The 27,314-nt window shown below is 33.2% G+C and overlaps 1 protein-coding gene across 8 annotated transcripts in view; it reads right to left on the bottom strand.

The window, feature by feature from the left end:
- Positions 1 to 364: 364 nt before the first annotated feature.
- Positions 365 to 27,314, bottom strand: part of LOC110612751 (2-isopropylmalate synthase 2, chloroplastic) — a 44,446-nt gene continuing 17,496 nt past the window's right edge. For 2 of the 8 annotated variants that reach the window (XM_021753531.2, XM_021753532.2), the window contains 4 exons: positions 2,775 to 2,858; positions 2,541 to 2,675; positions 1,040 to 1,182; positions 365 to 949 (listed from right to left, as the gene is read on the bottom strand). In XM_021753531.2, coding sequence (XP_021609223.1) covers positions 814 to 949; positions 1,040 to 1,182; positions 2,541 to 2,675; positions 2,775 to 2,858 — 498 coding nt within the window. In that variant the 3' untranslated portion in view covers positions 365 to 813. Of the gene's footprint in view, positions 950 to 1,039; positions 1,183 to 2,540; positions 2,676 to 2,774; positions 2,859 to 19,042; positions 19,150 to 19,450; positions 20,727 to 23,187; positions 27,299 to 27,314 lie in introns of those variants that run through there. The other 6 variants (XR_006350435.1, XR_006350434.1, XR_006350436.1 and 3 more) reach the window with 6 other exon arrangements.

A 27,314-nucleotide genomic window follows, 5' to 3' on the forward strand; every position in this document is an offset into this window, starting at 1 on the left:
ATAGGTAACAGTGATAATTTGAAGTCGAGTTAATGTATTTAATTCAAGTTTAGTTCTAATTGAGAGGCTAATGTAACTGAAATGTGCACTTTTAACACAATAATTTAATGATAGTATAAATAAATTTGTATGTTAAATTATATTAATTAAAAAATTTATTTATAGCAAAACTTTTAGAAAGGCGAAAAATTTACGTGTCATTTTTTGGCTATTATCCTTCTTTTACCAAAGTAATGAATTTTTAGTCACCAAATTAATAAGAAAATGGGCAAAATTAGTTTTCTAACAACTTGAGTCACCAGAATTCATCAAATGCAGTTTCTTCATAATTGTGAAAATAAAATTTATGCAGTTTAGCACAAAATTAAAACCATAACTTACACCATATTAGAAATTCCTAAATAATTTATTCACAAGTAGTGTCTGTCCCAAAAATAATAAAGAGGTAGAATTCTACCGTACACACGACTCGTTCAAAACTTTCAGCAATAAACAGAAGTCCAAGTTCCCATTAAATCCTGGAGGCTTGAGGTCTCTCCTCTCACCTTCCAGATGAAAAGTGATCAGAATTCTTGGCACAACAATAGAATATTAATGCGAATCACTTTGATCAACAAATCCATGCATTATAAAACCAGAATAAGATTCTTCAAAAACTACAGCCTAATTCAGATTGAAAAAGAAAAAAAGTTTCAGGATTATCGACAAATTTTTCCCCTGCCCCATTTTACATCTAAAGAACCTCCACGCCCTATTTTTCACATGATCAACGAAGCAAATTGACATACATCACACTTGTGTTCTAAAACAACTTCATGCGGATATGGTGGTCCTATCTGTAGAAACTCTGGGTGTAGGCAACTGCTGCTTAAACGCTAGCATCTTATTTATTGCACCAATGTAGGCCTTCACACTAGAAACAACAATATCTATTCCAGCACCGGATCCACTAGCATCCGAAAAAAAAGAGATTTATTCTCTGAAAAGGAAGTTGAAAGTAGATATGCTAACTTAAAGCAAAGACATGCGAGTATTATACCTAAATGAGCGTATTTGTGGCTCGCCTGTTAAAGCATGAGTAGTGTGAAGGTTCTCTCCCCGAATTACAACACGGGTAGTGGCTAATGCATCTATGCCTTCTGTAGCAGCATTCATGGAGTATTCAAGAAGTTCAACCGGTTCCTGCAAGCATTGAAGCAAAAAAAAGCACCACTTAATAATGGTTGCTAAAAAACCAAAAAGTAGGGCAAAGTTGTCAAATATTAATAATTCACCGAAAGTAACCAAACTAAATGTATAAATTATAGCACATGTACAAATTGCTGTGACATGTTAACCCAAAATAATTTAATCTACGACACAACCGTTGTAGGTATACTCCATTCTAGGTTTGCTGGACTTTACCGTCCACTACAAGTAAATCTTGTATCTTTATTCTTTCAAGTAACTTGGAAAATATAGGATTGGGTTGAGGAATGAGGAGAGAAAAGAAGACAGGAAAAAGAAACTGACTTCTTTTGTTTTCAACTGATTACATTCTTATACATGCCACCTTATATAGCAGCAAGTCTGTAACTTCTCCTATCTAATAGCGACTCCTCTCCCAAAAAAAAAAAAAAAAACTGTAGTAACTAACAGCCAACCTATTAACTGTCATAACTGACATTCCTGCCAAAGCAGTTGACCTGAAGTTTGAGCTGATTTCTCCTTGCATCAGTATTATGACAGATAATTCCACCCAGATATCCCTTTGCCTAGGGGTAATGCAAATTATCCAAAGCACATGAAAGAGCAAGGTCTAATATCATCCAAATCTAGAACAAAATTTTAAAATAGTTGAGAGACCTACTCGGGTTGAGCACTTGATCATTCTTTGTTAATCAATATTGAGTCATTTTACACTTCTTTACCCTATGTTTACTCTTTCTCTGGTCAGCATTAATAATAGCAGATCTGGTTTCTTTTCTGCAGAGTAAGGAGTTCTGGACCCACTCAACTAAATCTTTAAAGAGAAGCCATACTACTCAGGCCTTATGCAACTCCTAAATCTTCTCTTCCCAATTAGTTTTGTCCATATCACTCAGACCAGAAATATTCTCCACAGTCCAACAACTCTCTAATCCACACAGCCAATAGATTAACTCTGCTCGACCTCAAACTCAATATCAATCTAGGTGCACTTGGCTTGCTGGATTCTTCAATTCAATCTACCAGATGAATTACTAAACCTTTTCTATCAAACAAACCCATCTATTTCACTCTTTGTAGACACATACGCACAAACTTGAACATGCTTACCTATTTTGGTTTCCATTGTACTGTATGAAACCATGACCAGATTCTGAAGATAGAAATGCAATTTAGATTTAATTTACAAACTACATCTTAGGTCAAACCATAAACCTTACTTCTAACTCTGAGAGCTCATTAAACCTTGCTTTACAATGAGCTCGTTAAGGACTGCTGTCACCTAGATAACTGCTCATTAAAGTTGTTGGAGAATCACATGGAACATTCTAGCAAGTCAATTTGAATTGCACCTTTATAATGAGATCAACAGCCTTGTATCCTGCATCTACTGGCCCAGATCCAACAGAGCATGCAATGTGCTCTTCACCGTTAACATCAATGAGTTTAACCGTTGCAGTAGAGAGACCAAGTGTTCCACAAGTAACCTACATATGAAGTTCATTTCAGTTGAAAAACAACAGTAATTTGAGTGTTAAAATAAAACTGCGACATGAACAACACAAATGAGACAATCTGAAACTTACCTGCAGATCACAAAGTTTCCACACAATTTCTGGCTGAAAAACTTCATCTGACACCAATGCTATCAAATCCCCATCAGTAACTCTCTATAACAGGAGCAAGTTAACAAAAAGTCAACAAAAGCATCTCAATAGAACAACCAGAAAAACTGAAATAAACAGGAAAAAGAACTCCAACACAGGCATTGCTTTCCAAACCACAAATTCAAACAATAATTTAATTACAATACTTTTATAAATCAAGTGTATAATATTCTTTTGGCAAAATATATACTCTGACCCTTGAACTTTATCTAAAAGATCAATTGACACCCCTGATCTTTCCGTTGTTAACTTTTAACATCTGCAGGCTGCAGAACACCAGCAGCACAACCCAAGGCGCGCATGACTCCAAGAGGCATCAGTTGTTCTCCTATTTTGACCAGGATTTCTTCCCTTTTATTCCTATATGATTTGAACTTCCTATTCAAGCTTTCCTACTATTTCTAGATTAATTTTAAGTCTTTTCTTTTATTTTGGAAGCTATTTTGTAAAGCCTACATTAGTTATGATTAGTTTATTCCTATTTTGATAGAAGTTGCCATCCTAAATTATAGAGTTCTATTCCTATCACAATTAGGAAGAGAACTTTGAACCATATGATTTTCCTATAGGTACAAATGCCAAGGAGAATAAAGAAGAGGTGGTTTTCATGGATATGACTAACGAGATAACGAGAAATTTTATTTCAAAGTTGACATTCCCAACTTCAATGGGGGTTTTTACACTGAGAAATTTCTAGATTGAATCATTGATATAGAAAGGTTCTTTGACTATATGGAAATAGTCCCGAAAGAAAAGTAAAAAATGTGACTTGTCAATTGAAGGGTGAAGCCTCTGCTTGATGGGAGAGGCGGCAATCTAGGAGAGAACATGAAGAGAAAGAACTAATATGAACAACCTTCATAAATCCGAAGGGCAGCAACTTGCAAGATACTTGGATGGATTAAACCCATTTCTAAAGGGATATAATTGGAGTTCAAATATTGAGAACCTTATTCGAGGCTAAATACATAGCCTTGAAAGCTAAGATAATGCAAAGAAGTTTGATCCTTCCAAAACAGCAAACATGGGTGCTAGAGCCAAAATAGATGACTATAATATGGTCACAACCAAAATACCAAAGAACACATTTGACAAGACAAAGCTATTAGAAAGCATCTCATATGAATGAAGGGAAGGAAAAAATAGATGACAAAGGCGACCAATCCCTATGCTAGACTAATATGTGGGAAGTGTTTCAAATGCAATTAACAATAGCATCGTTCTAGTGACTGTACTTTAAGGAAAAGGGTGAATGTCGTTGCTAGAAAAGAAGAAGATGGTGCTGAAGCTGCGAAGCCAAAGGAGAGGAAGATGATTATGATGAGGAGTGTAACATCCTCAAACTCATAGTTAAGAATAGTGATATCATTAGGTATAAGTTAGATTATTTCACTATTAGAGCAAGTGACATTAAGGGAGGTGCTAGCTTACTCCAATCTAGTTAGGGGAGATGCTAGCATAACTCTAAACTGCTAATAACTGAATCATAGAAAACTCAAATAAATAAACGGACATATCCAGAAATAAAGTAGACAGTGTGATTAGCGAGTCGGAAACGAGTCACTTTCAGAAGATGTTTAGAGTTTCCCAATGTGCTCGCTTGAGATGCTTATTAAAATCCGACATACTTACCTAAGTGAAAAAGTCTTCTAAAGGCTAAAAACATAATTTGGTAAGTCAATCTATGAATATTAAAGTTTTAAAACTAAGTTGAAATATGGTAAAGAGTTTAGCATGTTAAAGTGTGAATATAGAAAGTTTAAAAGTAAAATTTAATTTTAGTCCTCCATTTTTCTACTTCTTCACCTAAACCCTCTAAACCCTCCATGTGTCACTTAGTTAAGCATGAAAGAAATGATAAAACAAATGAAAAATGGGTTGTCTTCTTCCACCCACCTGATTGCCGAACCTTATGCCATTGAAAAGCAAATATCTTGTTTTCCTTTCTTCCAATAAATCCAAGTCAATCTCTCACCAAATTAACTTCTTTCTTTAATCAAAATTCACCCTAAGATCAAGAGCTAAAGAAAGAGCCATCTATTGAAAGAATTGAAGAAGGAAAAGTTTAGGATTCCATATGCACCAAACTTGAAAATCAAAGGTGAGCTTAGAAATGTGTAGGAAATACCATCTTCTCATTTCTTTATGCATGAATTTGAATTATAAAACTTTAATTTTCAATTTATTCAATAATTCCTTAAGATATAAATTTACCTAGGTGAAAGAACATCAAAGGAAAAAAGGATAGCTAGAAAGTAGAAGTGGAAAAAAAAGAGAAATTCAAGAAAGGTTTGATGTTTGTATAATTTTATGTTTTCCTTTGATTTCCTCATGAATATGTAAAAATAGGGATTGATTTTCCTTGCTGAATATATTGCTTTGATTGTATAAATATGTAATATGAATGTTAGAATAGTGTTCGAAAGGCTTAAGATAAAGAAATTTAACATAGGAGTTAAAAGTGCAAATCTGGCATATTCATAACTTATTGTGTTGTTATTGAAATTAGGCCTAAAATATACCAAATAAAAGCTGAGACAAATAGCTAAAACTTTCATGAATTGACTAAATTTTGAATCTCTAGGTAAAATGATGTAAATTGCAAGTGAACCTAAACTAGACACAATGATAGAGCATCCGGAACATTGTATTGATTATATCATAACTAATTCTGTACTTAATAAAATTAGTTAAGGCCAATGCCAAATGAATCTTAAGAAGTATATTTAAAACTTTGTAAAAGACACTTAAACTTAAATTTATATGAAAATGCATGCACCTGATATGTATTGTAATACTAAAAACAAGAAACAATACTGGACTGATTAAGACCTTATTGAGCAGCTTGTAAAGAAAAATTCATAACTTAAGCTAGCGTGATCAAATTTGCATGAATTACATATTGTTGGAAAGATAAGACATAAGTGTAGATTTGTTATGAAGAAATTTAAGTCAAATTCTAACTTTAAAGTGCTTGAAAAATTGATGCAAAATTGAACAGAATGCAACTTTCTAGAATTGGAATGCATAAAAATTAACATGCTTGTGTAATCGGTAAGAATTATACACGTGCTTACTAGTCATACTTATTTTTTGCACATGCTTACTTGATAATAAAACTTATTTGTGCATGATGATTTAAATAAAACTTTTCATTCCTTACTTCTTAGTGGTATAAAATGCAAAAAGTGAATTGATTAGAAGCAATATTAGAATGCTAGGTCGACAGTTTCTCATCTTGTTAAACTTGGCATATAATATATATACTTTGAAAATGATTTCAAATACGAGTCAAGATTAACTTAAGGATATGGCATGTCATATAAATATATAGACTTTGCAGTACTGCTACTGATACATATCTATATTTGAGGTTACACATCAGGTACCTCATAAGCATGGCCATAGAACTCTGCTATCATAGTTTTGGCTTTTGACCCTATCGTTTGGCACCATGTGCCCACCGTTATAACTCCATATCTACCTAGTCGACCCTACTATGTGTTTATAAGGGCTGAAAACCTAATTAAGATTAATGCTCGATTTTGTGAAATTATAAGTGAATGTTAACATGTTTGCATATATTGCATGCAATAAGCTATGGTGATTTGCTATAAATATAAAATATGCAATAGTGGCAAAAGAAAATGTTTTTATTGAATCTAAAGGAAATTCTTGGAGTGTACAATGATGCATATGACATTCCTATCTTATACCAAGAAGTTTGACAAGTATGTTTTGTATCATGTTCACTACACTTTACATGCTTGTAATTATTTACTTAATTATCTATATACATGAATATCTTGATTTATTTTATTTTTTAATTTCAATCACCCACTAAGCATTAGCTCACGTGTTGATTTTTACCTCACGCAGGTTGTAGATAAAGTAAATACTGCAGAGGTCGTCAGAGATCTATATGCAGAGGTCGTCAGAGATCTATATCAGACATCAAGACCATTATTGTAGCTGGTTGTTTTGAGTCTCCGAATCATAGTTCAGTTATATTTTGGCATGTACATATTACCAACCTCACTACCACTAAAACGAACGTCGTGCAGTTTTTTTGTTGGTATTGACTTTGGCTTTGATCATTAAGGTGATGTTGCTCATGTTAATAGTATTATTGTGGATCAAAATTGAATAAGGAACCACCCATATCATTAGGATCACCATAAGTTGGCTGTTGAGGGACGTGAAGCCGACTATGCTCCTGATAAAGGGTAATAAGAATATGTAGGAAGATAATTTATCGGATATGATATCCCTTCAAATTGGCCATAGAACCTATAATTTGATAAAGTATCTTCAGTTGATGAGCTACCACCATACATAAAATTTGGTCTATACATACCAAAGCCGTATCCATAATTTGATGAATCAATTGACCCCTCCTCATATGCAACACCCTTACCCCTTGTTTGGGATGTTTCAGCACCACCAGTACTAGAACTATGAGTCTCATGATCTTTGATATGTACATATTGGAGATAGTTCAGAAGCAATTCTAATTCCACTTTGTCTTTGACTAGATGGATCTTGTGAACTACGACTACCACCTCCTTCAACTCTGATTCCTCCTCCACCTTGATCACTACCACTACCACCATCATCATCACTACTAGAGCTGGATAAAATAAAAGAATCATCATCACCAGCACCACCTTGTTGTCCTTGAGTTTGAGCGGCAGATTCAGACTATGATGGAGCATTTTCATCAATACCCGCCTTTTCATCATCCAACTATAGATTTGGTTGACTATCAAGCAATGGAGATTCCCTTTCCTCCAACCAAGAGTTTAACGAATCATCTTCTTCAAAAATATAATCCAAATTAATTGGATCACAGCTCTTATCTAACTCTTGTTGGCTTTTTCTTGTCACATTTCTAACTTTCAACCTCATGTTGTGCACAAAGACAAGTGCATGTATTTTTTGTTACGTCAATCTATTTCGTGTGAATAAGGAAAAATGTGCTCCAATTTCTCTCGCAGTTTAAAGCCGAAGTTGTTTGGCTCAACACTTTGATAGCAATTTTTCGTAACTCAGGAACACTTTTTCCATAATTAATCCACCTCTCAGCTGCAAAATATTTTTATTATTTTAATAAACTTAGTTGTATAAAAATGAATATACAAAAATAATTTATATTTATTTTATAAACTTAGTACCTGGATTAGTAAACTTAATTACCTTTTCCGCCAAATCTCTCTATTTTGTTCCGAAAAAGTAGAGCCTACATGTTCCAAATTCCAGTAAGTTAACTTCAAGTTCAAGAGCAACAGTTCAACTACACTAACACAGTAAAACTTGAGAATTAGCTTGTTACTTACATGATTTAATGGTTTTCCTTTGTTTACTAAATCCCCCCTCTAAACGTTGAATCACATTTTTGAGACCCAACATGATCTCATTATCATTTCCAATATCATGTGGACCATATTGATATTGAGGATTTCAAAAATACATTAGCAAAATAAAATATAAAAATAGATAATAAGTTATCTCTTAATTTAATAATTTAATTTTATAAACTATCAAATTATAATACACAAAGTTCTTACTAGAGGCATGCAAGTCATAATGCAATTGAAAATTCCATCTATGATCGATTATTCTCAAATAGCATCTGGAATTTTTTAAAATAACCAACTTTGCTCGCTCTATTGCCTCATATATAAATCCCATTGTTGGCTTGTCATCTCCATCAACTAATCTTAAAACCTTTAGGAGAGGTTCTTAAACTTTCATTATTTGTTGTGCTCTCTCCCAAATGTTTCTTCCTTCGCTGCCTAAGCCAAACACAATTTTATTGACTTCATACGTTGGACCACTTGTTGCTTATCCATATTTGCTCATTATCCATTGCTATGATTCGAACATATTCCTTAGTTCCATCCTATAATGGACAATAGACTCTAAAACAATGAAGTTTGTGGCAAATCTAGTGATGTCAGGTCGAATAATATCTCTATTGTTTGTGAATTTCTTCATATAACTGACCACCTAATTGTGATTATAAATAAATTGGATAATTAACTTGGCTTGGTCAATTATTTTTTTCACTCTTTTTCTTTCCAATATCTTCTAAAATCAAATCAATATAATTAGCACTACAAGCAGTCCAATATAGATTAGGGAATTTCTCCATCAATTTCTTCCTCCAAATTTAATAACAATTTCATTGTCTGTTACCACTTAAACAACTTTTTCAGGGCCTATTTCTTTCACTACTTTCATAATTTTGAAGTAGTATTCTCCATTGTTATATTTTATATTGGATGCATCAACAGGCCTGTGGAACATTGTACCTCTATTTGAGTAGATAAGAAAATTTACTATACTCATAGGTGTTGGCCTGCTCCAACTATCACATATTATAGCAACTCCCGTCTCCTCCCATATCTTATCAAATGAGACTATATATTTTTTCATTACACTCATTTTTCAGATAAATTTCTGCAATTTCATAAGCACTAGGTGGAGATACATTAGGTCTGATTTCTACTACTATTCTTAAAAGTGCCTTTGTTCATGGTGACTTAACAATACTGAAGGAAAACCTATTATGTATTACGAAATTTCCAAATGCTTTCAACATTTTCTCCTCATGTGTCTTTAACCATTTAGTTTTTAATTTTAACTGCTTTTGTTGCGCTTTGCTTTTCTCTAGTTCAACTTCTGCAGCACAACAGCCAACCAAGATGCCTGCATATCTTTGTGCTTCTCTACCTCTCTTACGTGTCGTAGCAGAACGGCCCAACACTTGTCTGCTACTATCACCAGCATCAAATCTAGATCCAGTTCTCCTTCTGAATTCATCTTCTTCCAACTGTCTTATGCTCGCCCATCTCACCATTTCCATTTCAATGTCCTCTTCCTCCTTATCATCTTCAATTCTATTTATATTCATAATTTCTTCTAATTCTCTCTTTTTTCTTTATCCTTTTAAGCCAATTGGTATTCTTTCAGGACACCAGCCATATCCTTCTTAACTTAGAAGAAACTTTATGACAACCTGCAATTTGAATAGATATATTAGCCAAGTGCAACTTCAATCTTTATTATTCCGTCTGTGATTTTTCTCCCACAAAAATTGCAAATCATTTCTCCTTTTTTCCGTGTCGGTGTTGCAAACTTCCACCCAATATTATCACTTGGTTTACCACCCCTTTAGTAGAACTAGAGCCACTTCCACGCAACATTTTATATATTTAATAACTATTCATAAAAATTAAAAGATGTCAAATGTTTAAAACATGCAAGGTAAATATTTTTTTCATAACTAATATTTTAATTTTAACCTAACTCTATAGTGCATATATTAATTTAATTTCTATTTAACACAAATTATATAGATATGAAATTTTTAATTATCAAACTACAAGTCTTATTCTTAGACTACAACTATTAATTCACAAAAATTAAACGAAAAAAAAAATATAGCAACTAAAAATAATTTAATTTCATAATAATTTCTAAAAAATAGTTTTAACTAACTAAAATATTTTTATAGATCAGACAAACTAATAGCTCAAAATATAATTTTAACACAAATAACTTATTTTAATCCATAAAAATTTTAAAAAAAATAAAATAAAATACAACTAAAAATAATTTAATTTCATAATAATTTCTAAAAAAATAGTCTAAACTAACAAAAACTATACAATCTTCATAAATCAAACAAATTAATAGCTCAATATATATTTTTAACTCAAAACTACAAATTTAATCTACAAAAACTAAAAAATAATAAAAAAAATACAGCAACTGAACGTAAATATACAGAAATATTAACTCACATTTTAGAAGAAATTAGCTTGAAATGAAATACTAAATGGTAGATCATCTTTAGGGAAGCTTGAGATATTTGATAGAAATGCAGAGAATTAGAAAATTTAGTTTGAAATGGGTTGCTGAACTTGCTGTTCTGCTTCCTGGGAAGAAGGAAAAAAATGGTCAATGAATAGCTGGCTCCAGTAGAAAAAGTGAAAAATCTGGCAAGATTCTCTAAATTTTTGGTTAAAATAATAATCGTTACCATTATATCACTGTCGGTAACGGCTGTTACAGTTACGTAACGGCCATAATAGTTGTTACGGCCGCAACTCAAGGGGGGCCGTTGGGTAACGGCCTAACAGGTAACGGCTCCCCTTGATATCGATACATAACGGCCGTTACATGACTTATTTAAAACCATGCTCACCATAAGAAGATTCTCGACTCTGAGTAGACTGCATAATGACTTCTGCTGCCTTGTCTCTCCTCGAATATTTCCTCAAACCTGACTTGTTCAAATGTCCAATTCTCTCTCCCTGATTGGACATCTCCCCTTGTCTACTAGAACCCGAACCATGGTTTTAAATAACGGTTGTTACGTAACATAAGGGCCATTATATAACGATATCAAGGAGGACCATTACCCGTTAGGCCATTATCTAACGGCTCCCCTTGAGTTGCGGCCATAACAGCCATTACGTAACAGTAACGGCCGTTACTGACAGTGATGTAACGGTAATGACCGTTGCTTTAACACAACTCAGAAATCATAGAACATTTCCAGAAGCCAGCTATCCATTAACCACATTTTTCCTTCACCAGCAAACAGCACAGCAGCAACTCATTTCAAACTAAGTTTTCTAACTTTCTCTTCCTTTTCTCTCAAATATCTCAAGCTTCCCTAAAGATTTCTCATCTACAAGCTTAAATCTACCATTAACTATTTCATTTCAAGCCAATTTCTTCTAAAAGATGAGTTAATATTTCTGTATTTTTACTTTCAGAACTGCTGTATTTTTTATTTTTGTAGATTAAATTTGTAGTTTTAAGTTAAAAATATACGTTGAGCTATTAATTTGTCAAATCTATAAAGATTGTATGGTTTTTGTTAGTTTAGACTATTTTTCAGAAATTATTATGAAATTAAATTATTTTTAATTGCTGTACTTTTTTTGTTTAATGTTTGTGGATTAAAGTGTTAGCTTTGAGCTAAATTAATTGTGTATTTTTACTTTCAGAGCTGCTGTATTTTTTTTTTAATTTTTGTAGATTAAATTTGTATTTTCAACTTAAAAATATACTTTGAGCTATTAATTTGTCCGATCTATAAAGATTCTATGGTTTTTGTTAGTTTAGACTATTTTTCAGAAATTATTATGAAATTAAATTATTTTTAGTTGCTGTATTTTTTTTTTAATAATTTTTATGGATTAAAGTGTTAGTTTTGAGTTAAATTAATAGTGGTAGACTAAGACTTATAGTTTGACAATTAAAATTTTATATCTATATAATTTGTGTTAAATAGAAATTAATGTATGGAGTTAGGTTAAAATTAAATATTAGTTATGAAAAAAAATATTTTGCCTTCCATGTATTTGACATTTGATATCTTTTAATTTTTATGAACCGTTATTAAATATATGCATTGAAAATGCCTCATGAAAGTAGTTCCGGTTCTACTCAAGGGGGTGGTAAACCAAGTGATGATATTGGATGGAAGTTTGCAACACCTATAGGGTAAAAAGGAGAAATGATTTGTAAGTTCTGGGGGAGAAAAATCACAGGTGGAATAACAAGATTGAAGTTGCACTTGGCTAACATACCTGGTCAAATTGCAGGTTATCAGAAAGTTTCTTTCCAAGTTAGAAAGGATATGACCGGTGTCCTGAAAGAATACCAATTAGCTAAAAAGAATAAAGAGAAAGAGAATCATGAGAAGCAATTATGAATATAAATAGAATCGAAAATGATGAAGAGGAGGAGGACATCGAAATGGAAATAGCGAGACGAGCGAGCATGAGACAGCCGGAAGAAAATGACTTTAGATGGAGAATCAGATCTAGATTTAATGTTGGTGGTAGTAGCAGACAAGTGTTAGGTCGTTTTGTTACGACACATAAGAGAGATAGAGAAGCACAAAGATAGGCAGATAGTGGCATCTTGGTTGGCTGCTGCAGAAGTTGAACTAGAGAAAAGCAGAGCTCACAAAAGCAGCCAAAGTTAAAAACTAAATGGTTGAAGACACAGAAGGAGAAAATGTTGAAAGCATTTGAAAATTTTATTATACATAATAGGCTTCCCTTCAATATTGTTGAGTCACCGTGGACAAAGCCACTTTTAAGAATAACTGCAGAAATCAAGCCTAATATATCTCCCCCTAGTGCTTATGAAATTGCAGAAGTTTATCTGAAAAATGAGTACAATGAAATGAAAAAATATATAACCTCATTTGATGGGATATGGAAGGAGGGGAGTTACTATAATGAGTGATGGTTGGAGTGGGCCAACACGTATGAGTATAGTAAATTTCCTTGTCTACTCAAACAGAGACACAATGTTCTACAAGTCTATTGATGCATCCAATGTGGAACATAAAGATGGAGAATACTATTTTAAAATTATGAAAGTAGTGGAAGAAATAGACCCTCAAAAAGTTGTCCAAGTGGTAATGAACAACGAAGCTGCCATTAAATTAGGAGGGAAGAAACTGATGGGGAAATTTCCTAATTTATATTGGACTACTTGTAGTGCTCATTGTATTGATTTGATTTTAGGAGATATTGAAAAGAAGAAGAGTGTGAAAAAAATAATTGACGAAGCCAAGGTAATTACCCAATTTATTTATAATCATAATTGGGAGGTCAATTATATGAAGAAATTCACGGATAATAGAGATATTATTCGACCTGGCATCATTAGATTTGCCACAAACTTTATTGCTTTAGAGTCTATTGTCCGTTATAGGGTGGGGCTAAGGAGTATGTTCGAATCAGAGCAATGGACAATGAGTAAATATGGACAAGCAACAAGTGGTCCAACGCATGAAGCCAAGAAAATTATGCTTGGCTTAGGCAGCGAAGAAAGAAACTTTTAGGAGAGGGCACAACAAATAATGAAAGTTCAAGAACCTCTCCTGAAGGTTTTAAGATTAATTGATGGGGATGACAAGCTAATAATGGGATTTATATATGAGGCATCAGAGCAAGCAAAGTTGGCTATTCATAGATGGGATTTATATATGAGCCAATAATCGATCATAGATGGAATTTTCAATGGCATCATGACTTACATGCCGATGGTAAGAATATTGTATTATAATTTGATAGTTTAAAAAATTAAATTATTAAATTAAGAGATAACTTATTATCTATTTTCATATTTTATTTTGCAGAGTATTTTCTAAATCCTCAATATCAATATCGCCCACATGATATTGGAAATGATAATGAGATCATATTGGGTCTCAAAAATGTGATTCAACGTCTAGAGGGAGGATTTAGTAAATCAAGGAAAAGCATTAAATCAAGTAAGTAACAAGCTAATTCTCAAGTGTTACTATGTTAGTGTAGTTGAAGGCTTGAACTTGAACTGTTGCTTTTGAACTTCAAGTTAACTTACTAAAATTAGGAACATGTAAGCTCTACTTTTTCGGGACAAAATAGAGTTTTGGAACAGTTTTGGCGCAAAAGGCAATTAAGTTCGCTAATCAAGGTACTAAGTTTATAAAATAAGTATAATTTATTTTTATTCATTCATTTTTATACAACTAAGTTCATTAAAATAATAAAAATTTAAAAATATTTTGTAGCTGAGTGGTGAATTAATTATGGAGAAAGTGCTCCTAAGTTAAGAAAAATCGCTATTAAAGTATTGAACCAAACAACTTCGGCTTCAAACTGCGAGAGAAATTGGAGCACGTTTTCTCTCATTCACACAAAGACAAGAAACATATTTTTAAGTATTAAAAATTACATGCACTTGTCTTTATGAACTACAACATGAGGCTGAAAAATTAGAAATATGACAAGTAAAAGCCAACACTTGTCTTTATGAACTACAACATGAGGCTGAAAAATTAGAAATATGACAAGTAAAAGCCAACAGGAGTTAGATAGGAGCTACGATCCAATTAATTAGGATTATATTTTTCAAGAAGATAATCCGTTAAACTCTTGATTGGAGGAAAGGGAATCTCCATTGCTCGATAGGCAACCAAATCCACGGTTGGATAATGAAGAGGCAGGTACTGATAAAAATGCTCTATCACAGTCTGAATTTGCTACTCAAACTCAAGGACAACAAGGTGGTGCTGGGGATGATGATTATTTTATTTTATCCAGCTCTAGTAGTGATGATGATGATGGTGGTGATAATCAAGGTGGAGGAGGAATCACAGTTGAAAGAGGTGGTAGTCGTAGTTCACAAGATCCACCTAGTCCAAGACAAAGTGGAATTAGAATTCCTCCTGAAATCTCTAATACGTACTTATCAAAGATCACGAGGCTCTTATAGTTTTGGTACTGGTGGTACTGAAACATCCCAAACAAGGGGTAAGGGTGTTGCATATGAGGAGGAGGGGTCAATTGATTCATTAAATTATGGATATGACTTTGGTACGTATGATCCAAATTTTATGTATGGTGGTGAACCTAGTGGTAGCTCATCATCTGAAGATACTTCTTCATCAAATTAAGGATTCCATGGCCAATTTAAAAGGGTGCCATATCCAACAAATTATCCTCCTACATATTCATATTAGCCCTTATCAGAAGCACAGCTAGCTTCATCATATCCTCAGCCAACTTATGGTGATCCTAATGACATGGATGGTGATTCCTTATTCAATTTTGATCCACAACAATACTATCAACATCAGCAACATCACCTTAATGATTAAAGCTCAGAAAGGCAAAGTCAAGACCAACAAGAACCTGCACGACATTCTTTTTGGTGGTAGTGAGGTTGGTAATTTCCTATATGGTATTTAATCTAAGCTAAATAGTATGTATTTGATGTATTTATGTTTATTATATATTTGTATACATTGTTTTGAGTTAAATCTATTGATATCATGTTGCTTTATGAACTTTGCAAATTGATTTGAAAAATTTGCATAGCACCAGGCTGTTACTGTTACGTTACGGCTATTACAGGCCTGTTTCCGTTACCTGTGACTGCGGCCGCGTTAGCAGCTGCGACCGCAATTTAAAACCATGACCCGAACTCTCTAGCTGATCCATATCATTCAAAATTACAGAATTTGAGATCACCTTTTCTTGCTCATTATTACCCCCCTAAAGAGGTGAGTAGGTAGTATTGAAGTAGGGTTCAGTTTTTAGGAAGGTAATATCCATACTGACAGTATTTTCTCGATAGAGGATGATAACACATGTATCCCTTATTTGTTGGAGAATACCCAACACACACATTTAAGGGTCTTGGGGTCTAACTTTCCCGTCGTCCTAATATGAACAAAGCAAACACACCCAAATATTTTTGATGGATCAATGTATCAATTCTTTTCTTGTAAAACCTCCAAAGGACTCATAGAGTCAAGGATCTTGAGACATTCTATTGATAAGATAAGCAGATATAAGGATTGCATCTCCCCAATATGTTTTGGGTAAATTCATAGTGAACATGAGAAATTGAGCTACCTCCAATAGATGTCTGTTTTTCCTTTCAGCAACGCCATTTTGAGCATGTTATAGGTTATAGGAAGTAAATATGTTAATATAGGAAGTAAATATTGATAGATGAGTTAGTTACTTAATATTAGGGATTGTATAATCATAGGCTTGATTTTCCTTCCTGTTTAGATACTCTCTCTCATGTATAAATAGATTTTAATCTTTATTGTGATATAATAACAAATATTATCTTTCTACATGGCATCAGAGCCTTTCTCGTAGAGATTTAATTTTTTTCTCTCTCGTCAAGTTTTATTTTATTTTATTTTTTTTGAGACTTAGGGCTCTGTTCATTTGGGTCACCCATAAAGGGTAACATTTGGATCTTACCGTCGCTGGAGTTGCCACACCGTCCCCTTGTCAGATTTGAGGTTTGTTTGCCGTTCGGGTGTTGGGTGGAGGTGTTCTTTTTTCCCCGGTACTGTTCATCGGTACTGTTCAAAGTTACTATTTCAGCTTGCGTCTCTTATGATCAATTATCCTCTTCTTGTTGTTTTGCCACTACTTTAGATTCTATTTCAATTCCCAAAACTGTTATTGAGGCTTTGTCCCATCCTGGTTTGCGTGCTGCAATGAAAGAGGAAATGATGGCCCTTGACACTAATGGTACTTGGGAGTTGATGTCCTTGCTCCAAGGAAAGCGGGCTATTGAGTGCAAATGGGTGTTTGCCGTGAAAGTAAATCCTGATGGATCTGTTGCTCGCCTCAAGGCCCGTTTAGTGGCCAAAGGTTATGCACAAACTTATGGAGTTGACTATTCTGATACATTTTCCCCAGTTGCCAAGCTCGCATCTGTTCGATTGTTTATTTCCTTGGCAGCTACACATGATTGGCCTTTGCATCAACTAGATATTAAAAATGCTTTTCTTCATGGCGATCTTCAGAAGAAGGTTTATATTGAGCAACTACCTAGTTTTGTTGCTCAGGGAGAGTCAGACAAGGTTTGTAGACTTCGAAAATCCCTTTATGGCTTGAAACAGAGTCCTCGGGCATGGTTTGGCAAGTTTAGTGAGGTGGTCCAACAGTTTGGACTGAAGATGAGTAAGTGTGATCACTCAGTGTTTTATAGAAATTCTGATAGTGGAGTAATTCTGCTTGTAGTATATGCGGATGATATCGTTATCACAGGAAGTGACATTGCTGACATCACATCCCTAAAAGAATTTCTTAAAACACAGTTTCATACAAAGGATTTGGGTTCATTGAAATATTTCTTGGGAATCGAAGTTATGCGGTGTAAAAAAGGCATCTTCTTGTCTCAAAGAAAATATGTTCTTGATTTGTTAGCAAAAATGGGAAAATTGGGTGCTAAGCCTTGTAGTGCCCCAATGACCCCTAACCTTCAACTTACCACAGAAGACAGTGAGCCATTTGCAGATCCTGAAAGGTATAGAAGATAGTTGACAAGCTGAATTATTTGACGGTGACTCGTCCTGATATTGCATATTCAGTGAGTGTGGTAAGTCAGTTTATGTCTCTCTTACTGTTGCCCAGTGGAATGCTTTGGGACAGATTCTTTGTTACCTTAAAGGGCCCCAGGGCGAGGGCTATTCTATGGTAACCATGGGCACTCAAATATTGAATGCTTTTCTGATGCTGATTGGGCAGGCTCAAAGGTTGATAGGAGGTCAACTACTGGGTATTGTGTTTTTGTGGGAGGTAACTTGGTCTTATGGAAAAGTAAGAAGCAAAATGTGGTCTCCCGTTCTAGTGCTGAATCTGAATATCGAGCCATGGCACAAGCTGTTTGTGAAGTCTTGTGGGTACGTCAACTATTAGAAGAAGTTGGGTTCACAAATTTGGTGCCTGCTAAGTTGTTGTGTGATAATCAAGCAGCTATCCACATTGCCTCTAATCCAGTATTTCACGAGAGGACTAAACACATCGAGATTGATTGTCATTTTGTTCGTGAAAAGGTCCAACAAAAGATAATATCAACAGAACATATCCGAACTGGAGAACAATTAGGAGATATCTTCACTAAAACTCTAAATGGAACTCGAGTTGATTGTATATGTAACAAGTTGGGCATGATTAACATTTATGCTCCAACTTGAGGGGGAGTGTTATAGGTTATAGGAAGTAAATATGTTAATATAGGAAGTAAATATTGATAGATGGGTTAGTTACTTAATCTTAGAGATTGTATAATCATAGGCTTCATTTTCCTTCCTATTTAGATATTGTCTCTCATGTATAAATAGATTGTAATCTTTATTGTGATACAATAACAAATATTATCTTTCTACAGAGCATAAGGACAACTTGTCTAGTGTACTATCCCATTGTTTTCCAAATAAACAGAAAACCTACTATCCATGTATTCTCTTTCATTGTCAGTTCTCAAAATTTTCACCTTAGTATCAAATTGAGTACAAAACATCTTGTGAAAGGATTGAAAATAAGAAAAAATATCACTTTTAGCTTTAATTAAGTAGACCTAAGTCATTCGAGTGTAACAATCAATAAAGGTGACAAACCATTAATTCAGTTTTAGTAGGCCCCAAACATGAGAATGAATAATTATAAAGGAAATTTGGCTTTTATTATGACTCAAAGGATATGAGGTTCTAGTGTGCTTAGTATACTCACAAGTATCTTAAAATAAATAATCAAACTGAGTTTTAGCAAACAAATTAGAATAAAGTTTTTCTAAGACGAAAAATGATGAATGCCCTAACCGCCTGTACCACTGTATTATTTCCTTATTAACATCCTTATTTTCTTCAAAACAGGCTTGAGATATCAGAAAACCTGAATCACCTTCCAACATGATCATACAGTCTACCATTGCCAATCCTCTTCCCTGTGAAAAGATCCTAATAACACAATAATCATGAAATAATTCAATTTTACAGTTAAAAGCATTAATGATAGTAATAACAGATAAAAAGTTGATAGAAAAACGGGGAACATGGAGGACAGATGATAATTTAACATTGGATGCACAAATAATAGAACATGTTTCGGATATGGAAGTAAAAGAGCCATCAGCAATTCTAACACTATTTTTTATTAGAGAAAGAAAATAATTAAAAAAACCTTTAGAAGAATCGGTCATGTGTCTATTCGCACCAGAATCAATAATTCATGAAATAGTATCAAGAGAGGAAACATTACCTGAGTTCACAAAGTTAGATGTGGCACCAGAGGAGGAAGAGGTGTTAATATGAGACAGGAGGCGCTTGAGACTCTGAATTTCATTAGGAGAAAAGAACTCAGCAGCTGTTGTCTCCTTAAAGGGTTCCTCCACAGTTTCTGCTAAATCAGCTTGAGTTCTAAAGGTACCTCATTTTCCCACTGCCTCTAGTGGGATGACTATGTAACTTCCAGCAAGTCTCCTTATTATACCTCGGTTTTCCACAATAGTCACAATGTAGGTGTTCTTTCTCAGAATTAAGAGGTTGCAGTGTGCACAAACTAGTAGCCAACTCAGCTTTTTCAACTGGTACAGTATAAAGCATAGCATGTCGACGACTTTCCTTTTGTTAAACATGGGCATAGGCCTTTTCTAGAGAAGGAAAAGAATTTTTTCCCCACTTGGACCCAAATTGGATCATATTCGTTCTTCAACGCTGCAAGAAAATCATAAACCCGCTCCTTTTCAATCATTCTCCGAAATTTGACTGCATCTCCAGTACAATCTGTCTGGAAGTCCTGATAGTAATTAAGTTCTTGCTATAAGCCACATAACTCAAAATAAAATTGGGAGATAGTCATTTCTCCTTGCTTAGTATCATGGATCATATTCCAAATATCATAAATTTGGGCATCATTCCCAAACTTAGAATAAGTTATGGACAAAGCCTTCCATAACTTTGAATAGTATCAATTAACAAATAGGACTTAGAAATATGAGGTTGCATAGAGTTAAGTAACCATATCATAATAAGATAATTATTCGATGTCCCATTGAGGAAAATCTAGATCACTATCATCTGGTTGCTTCTTATTACCAGTCACATAGACTGCAGTCCTCTAACCTTGATAAACAACAAACAAGACCTTGACCAAGCAAGATAATTAGTTCCATCAAGTTTTACGAAACTAATTTGCAAAGAAGGATTATTAAAGTTAAGAATCGAGACCTTTTTACCTTTTGCCATGGTAAAAATAAATAAACCGTGAAAGAATAGGAGGTACCTAAGGTTGTACACACAAGAGAGCCCAACCAAATCACCAAAGTACTAGGTAGCAGCATGAGATGGCCGGAAAGGACGTTAGAATCAGCGCCAGAGTGGACGGAGCGGCAAAGCAATTCGGGCATATCTCACTTGCCAGGAAGGAAGGGAGCATGAGCCTTATGCGCGGGACTTTCCGGCGTCGGAGCTGGGCAGTCTGGCCGGCGACGGTCCAACAGTCCTCTTGGTGACAGCGGTGAGATGTGAAAAAGTCTCTAAATAGGTAGCACCAAAAAAGTAGATTTAGAGTTTTAGAAACCCTAAAGAGAAAAAACTGAATTTAAACCCTAAAATCAGGAAAAAGCTCTACTACTATGAAGAATTTTAGAGTATTCTTGTATTTCACTCTTGATCTTTACAAGTGATTTACATGACTATTTATACACAGAATTATAACTAAACAAGAAGCAAATAATAATTACAGAGATAATTAAGAATTCTAATCAAATTAAATCATATCCCTAGAATTAGCAAATAAGTCAACATGTCTAAAAAGTCCAAACTTTTGTGCTTTTTTATGATTTTCCAAAACTTTCAATTGAGGTATATAAGGCCATATTTTCAACATGTGCAAAAATCTTATCAAAATTTCAAATTGACCTTGGGGAAGCATGCTCCATTCCAGGCAGCACTTGGACTCATGGTTTCACATAACGTAACAGTCGTTATGTAAGAGAAATGGAGAGTCGTTACCTATTACTCGGTTATTTAAAAGCCCCTCTGATTTGCATGCATAACGGCCGTTACATCTGTTACGTAATAGTAACTGTCGTTACTGAATATTATGCAATAATAACGACCGTTACCAATAATTCAATCCTTAAATTAGAGATCCCAAACAGAATATATTTTGAGGTTTCAATGAGTTCCAAGAGTTCCAGATAGGAGTGAGCGATATTCGGTTCAAACCGAAATAACCGACTGAACTGATCAATTTCAAAAATTTGATCAATTTCAAAAATTTGATCAATTTCAAAAATTTGATCAATTTCAAAAATTTGATCAATTTCAAAAATTTGATCGATTTCATTTTATGTTCAATTCAGTTCGATTTGAATTTTATTAAAAATCAGTGATTTTTGTTCGATTCGATTTTTATCAAAAAATTTTCAATTGAATCGACACAAACCAACTAGGATACAATATTGTGTCGTTTTATTGAAGACACTAATATGCTATTGCATCACCGATTTTCATGGTTCTCTGTTCTCTGACTCACGCTTCACTACAGAATTCAAATTTGGAAACTAAAATCCGTCTTCTCTTCACGCACACAGACGCAACAAGCAACACAGCAAATCACGACTCACGCTATCAACCGCCGTCGATCGCTCATCAGCCTCTCATGAGGTCACCCTCTCTGATCCCCTCTCCTCCTTCCTCACTAATCATGCTATCATCGATTACTCTCCGAGAGGATTAAGGGGTTTATTTCGTGGCCCTCTCTATCGTTGTCGGCCCATCGCTCCTTATTTGCTGGTTGAGTTCCTCATTGCCCACTATTTGTCGTGCCGTCTGCTCCTCCATCGCCGCCCTTCCCCAGTCTCGACACTGCCGTACGGTAGTCACCTAGCACCAAATACACTAATGTTGTCGTACAATACAGTCACCTAGAGATATTTTAGGTGTTCCTATCTCTATACAGTCACCTAGAGATATTTTAGGTGTTCCTATCTCTATTGTTGCATCAGAATCGGCTTTAGAATACTTAACTCTTTTAGGAATCATTTGACTCCTAAAGTTGTTGAAGCTTTAATATGTGTATAAGATTGACTTCAAAAATCTCATTGTCGTAAGTCTATTGAAAAACAAATAGCAAATATGGAAATACTTGAAGAAGGTATGCAAAATTCCTATTTAACCTGTTACATTATTATTAATGCATATGTCTCATGATTGATAAACATTAAGTTATTTTACTTATTTTTTCAGCATTTGCAAATTGTGAAATAAGTTGCAGTACTAATAGAAACATCATCGATTTGGATGGTTGATATAAAATAGAAGGTAAATATTTTTTTATTACTATTGAATTGATTTTGATAACTTTTTGTAGCTATTCTAATATTTTCCATGTTTGCAAGTTAAATGTAAGTTCAATTTTAAAGAATTCACAAGATCACATCTGCGGTTAGAGACTTGATGGCAAAAATAAGGATGGTCTTTTTATTGTTTAATTTTATGCTAGTTTGGATCATATAATTTTGGACTTTTTGGACTATGTAATTTTCTTTATATTTGTGTTAGACTATGGACTATATTATATATCCTATATGATGTGTAAATCAGTAGAATGGATTATTATAGTAGATGAGACTGTAAATTTTAGTTTTTATATTGCTATTTCTTTTTTTACATTATTTAATAATTATTATTATTGATTTATTATTAGTAAAAGTTAAGGTTAAAACACTTCAATCAAATTAGACCGGTTTGGTTAGAACACTAAAAATACAATAAAAAAAAGTAAAAAGACAAAAATCGGTCTCACCGATCGAACCGAACTCAATCATACTGATTCAGTTCGGTTCGGTTTGCCCTTTTATTCGGTTCGGTTTAAGAAAATATCTCCAATTTATTTTCGGTTATTCCGAACCGACCGAATGCTCACTCTAGTTCTAGAGCTCTCTTCTTTTAAAGTTTCTTTTTCTTTTTCTTTTCTCTTAAACAACTCCATTTTTCTTATAAGCTTAGATCCATCAGATACTACTTTATTTCTTAGTGTCTTTCTATTAAAAGATTAGTTTATTTTTCTATTTTTAGCTTTTATTTTTATAATTTGTTTTTCTGCATTCCTTTTTTTAACATCTACGTTAATTATTTATAATTGTAGTTCAATATTTAGGACAAGTTCTAAATTTAATATCTATGTTAGTTACTATAAATAAAAATGAAGGTATAGGTTAGGGTAAAAAAGGTTGAAATTTTTATTAATAAAAATTTTGTTTCTGTAATTGATTTGCAATGTATTGCTTAATTTCATTACATTAGTTTATTATAATGATGTTTAATTTAAGTTATAGAGTCTATATTTGATATATTTATATTTATTATATAGTTGTATATACATTATTCTAACTTATATCTATCAATAATAATTCATTTTACGAACTTTGCAAATTATTTTAAAAAATTTGCATAGTGTCGTATTAAGGGGGGCCATTACCCAACGGCCCCTTTGAATTGCCGCCGTAACGTCCATTACGTAACGGTAACGGCTGTTAGATATAATGGTAACAGCCGTTACTTTAACCCAAAATTCAGAAAATCTAGCCAGATTTTTCACTTTTTCTGCTGGAGCCAGCTATTCATTACCATTTTTTTCCTTTTTCTCGAGCAAGCAGCACAATAAGTTGAGCAACTCATTTCAAACTAAATTTTCTAACTTTCACTTCCTTTTCTCTCAAATATCTCAAGCTTCTCTAAAAATTTCTCTTAGATCTACCATTAACTATTTCATTTCAAGCTAATTTCTTCTCAAACGTGAGTTAATATTTCTGTATATTTACTTTCAGCTGCTATATTTTTTGTATTTTTTTTTTATTTTTGTAGATTAAATTTGTAGTTTTGAATTAAAAATATACATTGAGCTATTAGTTTGTCCAATCCATAAAGATTATATGGTTTTTGTTAGTTTAGACTATTTTTTAAAAATTATTATGAAATTAAATTAATTTTAGTTATGTTTTATTTTATTCTACTTTTTTTAATTTTTGTGGATTACAGTAAGTTATTTGTACTAAAATTATATTTTGAGCTATTAATTTTGTCTGATCTATAAAAATTATATGATTTTAGTTAGTTTAGACTATTTTTCAGAAATTATTATGAAATTAAATTATTTTTAGTTGCTGTATTTTTTTTGTTTAATTTTTGTGAATTAAAGTGTTAGCTTTGAGTTAAATTAATAATTGTAGACTAAGAGTAAGACTTGTAGTTTGATAATTAAAAATTTTATATCTATATAATTTGTGTTAAATAGAAATTAAATTAATGTATAGACTATAGAGTTAGGTTAATATCAAAATATTAGTTATGAAAAAAAAAATTTACCTTGCATGTATTTGACATTTGACATCTTTTAATTTTTATGAATAGTTATTAAATATATAAAATGTCTTGTGGTTCTGATTCTACTCAGGAGGGTGGTAAACCAAGTGATGATATTGAGTGGATGTTTACAATACCTATAGGGAAAAAAGTAGAAATGATTTGCAATTTCTGTGGAAGAAAAGTCATAGGCAGAACAACAAAATTGAAGTTGCACTTAGCTAATATATCTGGTCAAATTGCAATTTGTCATAAAGTTTCTTCCCAAGTTAGGAAGGATATGGCCATTGTCCTGAAAGAATACCAATTGGCTAAAAAGGATAAAGAAAAAAGAGAAAGAAATTAGAGAAAGAAATTATGAATATAAATAGAATTGAAAATGATTAGGAGGCGGAGGACATCGAAATGGGAATGACGAGACGGGCGAGCATGAAACAGTTAGAAAAAGATGAATTCAGAAGGAGAGAATTGGATCTAGATTTGATGTTGGTGGTAGTAGCAAACAAGTGTTGGGTCGTTCTGCTACTACACGTAAGAGAGGTAGATATGCAGACACTGACATCTCGGTTGGCTGCTACAGAAGTTGAATTAGAGAAAAGCAAAGCGTAACAAAAGCGGCCAAAATTAAAAACTAAATGGTTGAAGACACATAAGGAGAAAATGTTGAAAACATTTGAAAATTTTGTTATACATAATAAGCTTCCCTTCAGTATTGTTGAGTCGACGTGGACAAAGCCACTTTTAATAATAGTAGCAGCAATCAAATCTAATATTAGTGTCTCTACCTAGTGCTTATGAAATTGCAGAAATTTATTTAAAAAATGAATATAATGAAATGAAAAAATATATAATCTCATTTGATGGGATACGGAAGAAGAGGAGATTTACTATAATGTGTGATGGTTGGAGTGGACCAACTCGTATAAGTGTAGTAAATTTCCTTATCTACTAAAATAGAGGCAGTGTTCCACAGTTATTATGCATCCAATGTGAAATATAAAAATGGAAAATACTACTTCAAAATTATGAAAGAAGTAGTGGAAGAAATAGGCCCCGAAAAAGTTGTCCAAATGGTAACGGACAACAAAGCTACTATTAAATTAGGAGGAAAGAAATTGATGGAGAAATTTCCTAATCTATATTGGACTAATTGTAGTGCTGATTGTATTGATTTGATTTTAAAAGATATTGAAAAGAAGAAAGTGAAAAAAATAATTGACTAAGCCAAAGTAATTATTCAACTTATTTATAATCATAATTGGGTGGTCAATTATATGAAGAAATTCACGGACAATAAAGATATTATTCGACTTGGCATCACTAGATTTGCCACAAATTTCATTGCTTTAGAGTCTATTGTCCATTATAGCGTGTGACTAAAGAATATGTTCGAATCAGAGCAATGGATAATGAGTAAATATGAACAAGCAACAAGTGAACCAGCAGATGAAGCCAATAAAATTGTGCTTGGCTGAAGCAGTGAAGGAAGAAACTTTTGGAAGAGGGCACAACAAATAATGAAAGTTCAAGAACCTCTCCTGAAGGTTCTAAGATTAGTTGATGAGGATGACAAGCCAACAATAGGATTTATATATGAGGCAATGGAGCGAGCAAAGTTTGCTATTTAAAAAAATTCCAAAAGCTAGTTAAAATATTGGAGAATAATCGACCATAAATGAAATTTTTAATTGCATCATGACTGGTAAGAATATTGTGTATTATAATTTGATAGTTTAGAAAATTAAATTATTAAATTAAAAGATAACTTATTATTTATTTTTATATTTTATTTTGCAGGGTATTTTTTAAATCCTCAATATCAATATAGCCCACATAATATTGAAAATGATAATAAGATCATGTTGGGTCTCAGAAAATGTGATTCAACGTCTAGAGGGAGATTTAGTAAATTAAGGAAAAGCATTAAATCAAGTAACAAGCTAATTCTTAAGTATTACTGTGTTATTATGTGTTAGTGTAGTTGAAGGCTTGAAACTTGAACTGTTGCTCTTGAACTTAAGTTAAATTACTGGAATTTGGAATATGTACGCCCTATTTTTTGGGGACAAAATAGAGTTTTAAAACAGTTTTGGCGCAAAAGACAATTAAGTTCACTAATCCATGTACTAAGTTTATAAAATAAGTATAAATTATTTTTTTTCATTCATTTTTATACAACAAAATTTACTAAAATAATAAAAATTTAAAAATATTTTGCAACTGAGGAGTGAATTAATTATAGAGAAAGAGCTCTTGAGTTGAGAAAAATTGCTATCAAAATGTTGAGCCAACTGCGCAAGAAATTGGAGCATATTTTCCCTAATTCACACAAAGACAAAAACATACTGAAGTATCAAAAATTCCATGCACTTGTCTTTGTACACTACAACATGAGACTGAAAGTTAGAAATGTGACAAGAAAAAGCCAACAAGAGTTAGATAGGAGCTATGATCCAATTAATTTGGATTATATTTTTGGAGAAGATGATCCGTAAAACTCTTGGTTGGAGGAAAGAAAATCTCCATTGCTTGATAGGCAACCAAATCTATGGTTGAATGATGAAGAGGCGGGTATTGATAAAAATGCTCCATCACGATTTGTATCTGCCGCTCAAACTCAAGGACGAAGTAGTACCGGTGATGATGATTGTTTTATTTTATCCAACTCTAATAGTGATGATGATGGTGACAGTGGTGGTGATCAGGGTGAAGGAGAAATCACAGTTACAAGATCCGCCTAGTCAAAGACAAAG

Source organism: Manihot esculenta, chromosome 4 (assembly GCF_001659605.2).
Source record: "Manihot esculenta cultivar AM560-2 chromosome 4, M.esculenta_v8, whole genome shotgun sequence".
Lineage (NCBI taxonomy): Eukaryota > Viridiplantae > Streptophyta > Magnoliopsida > Malpighiales > Euphorbiaceae > Manihot > Manihot esculenta.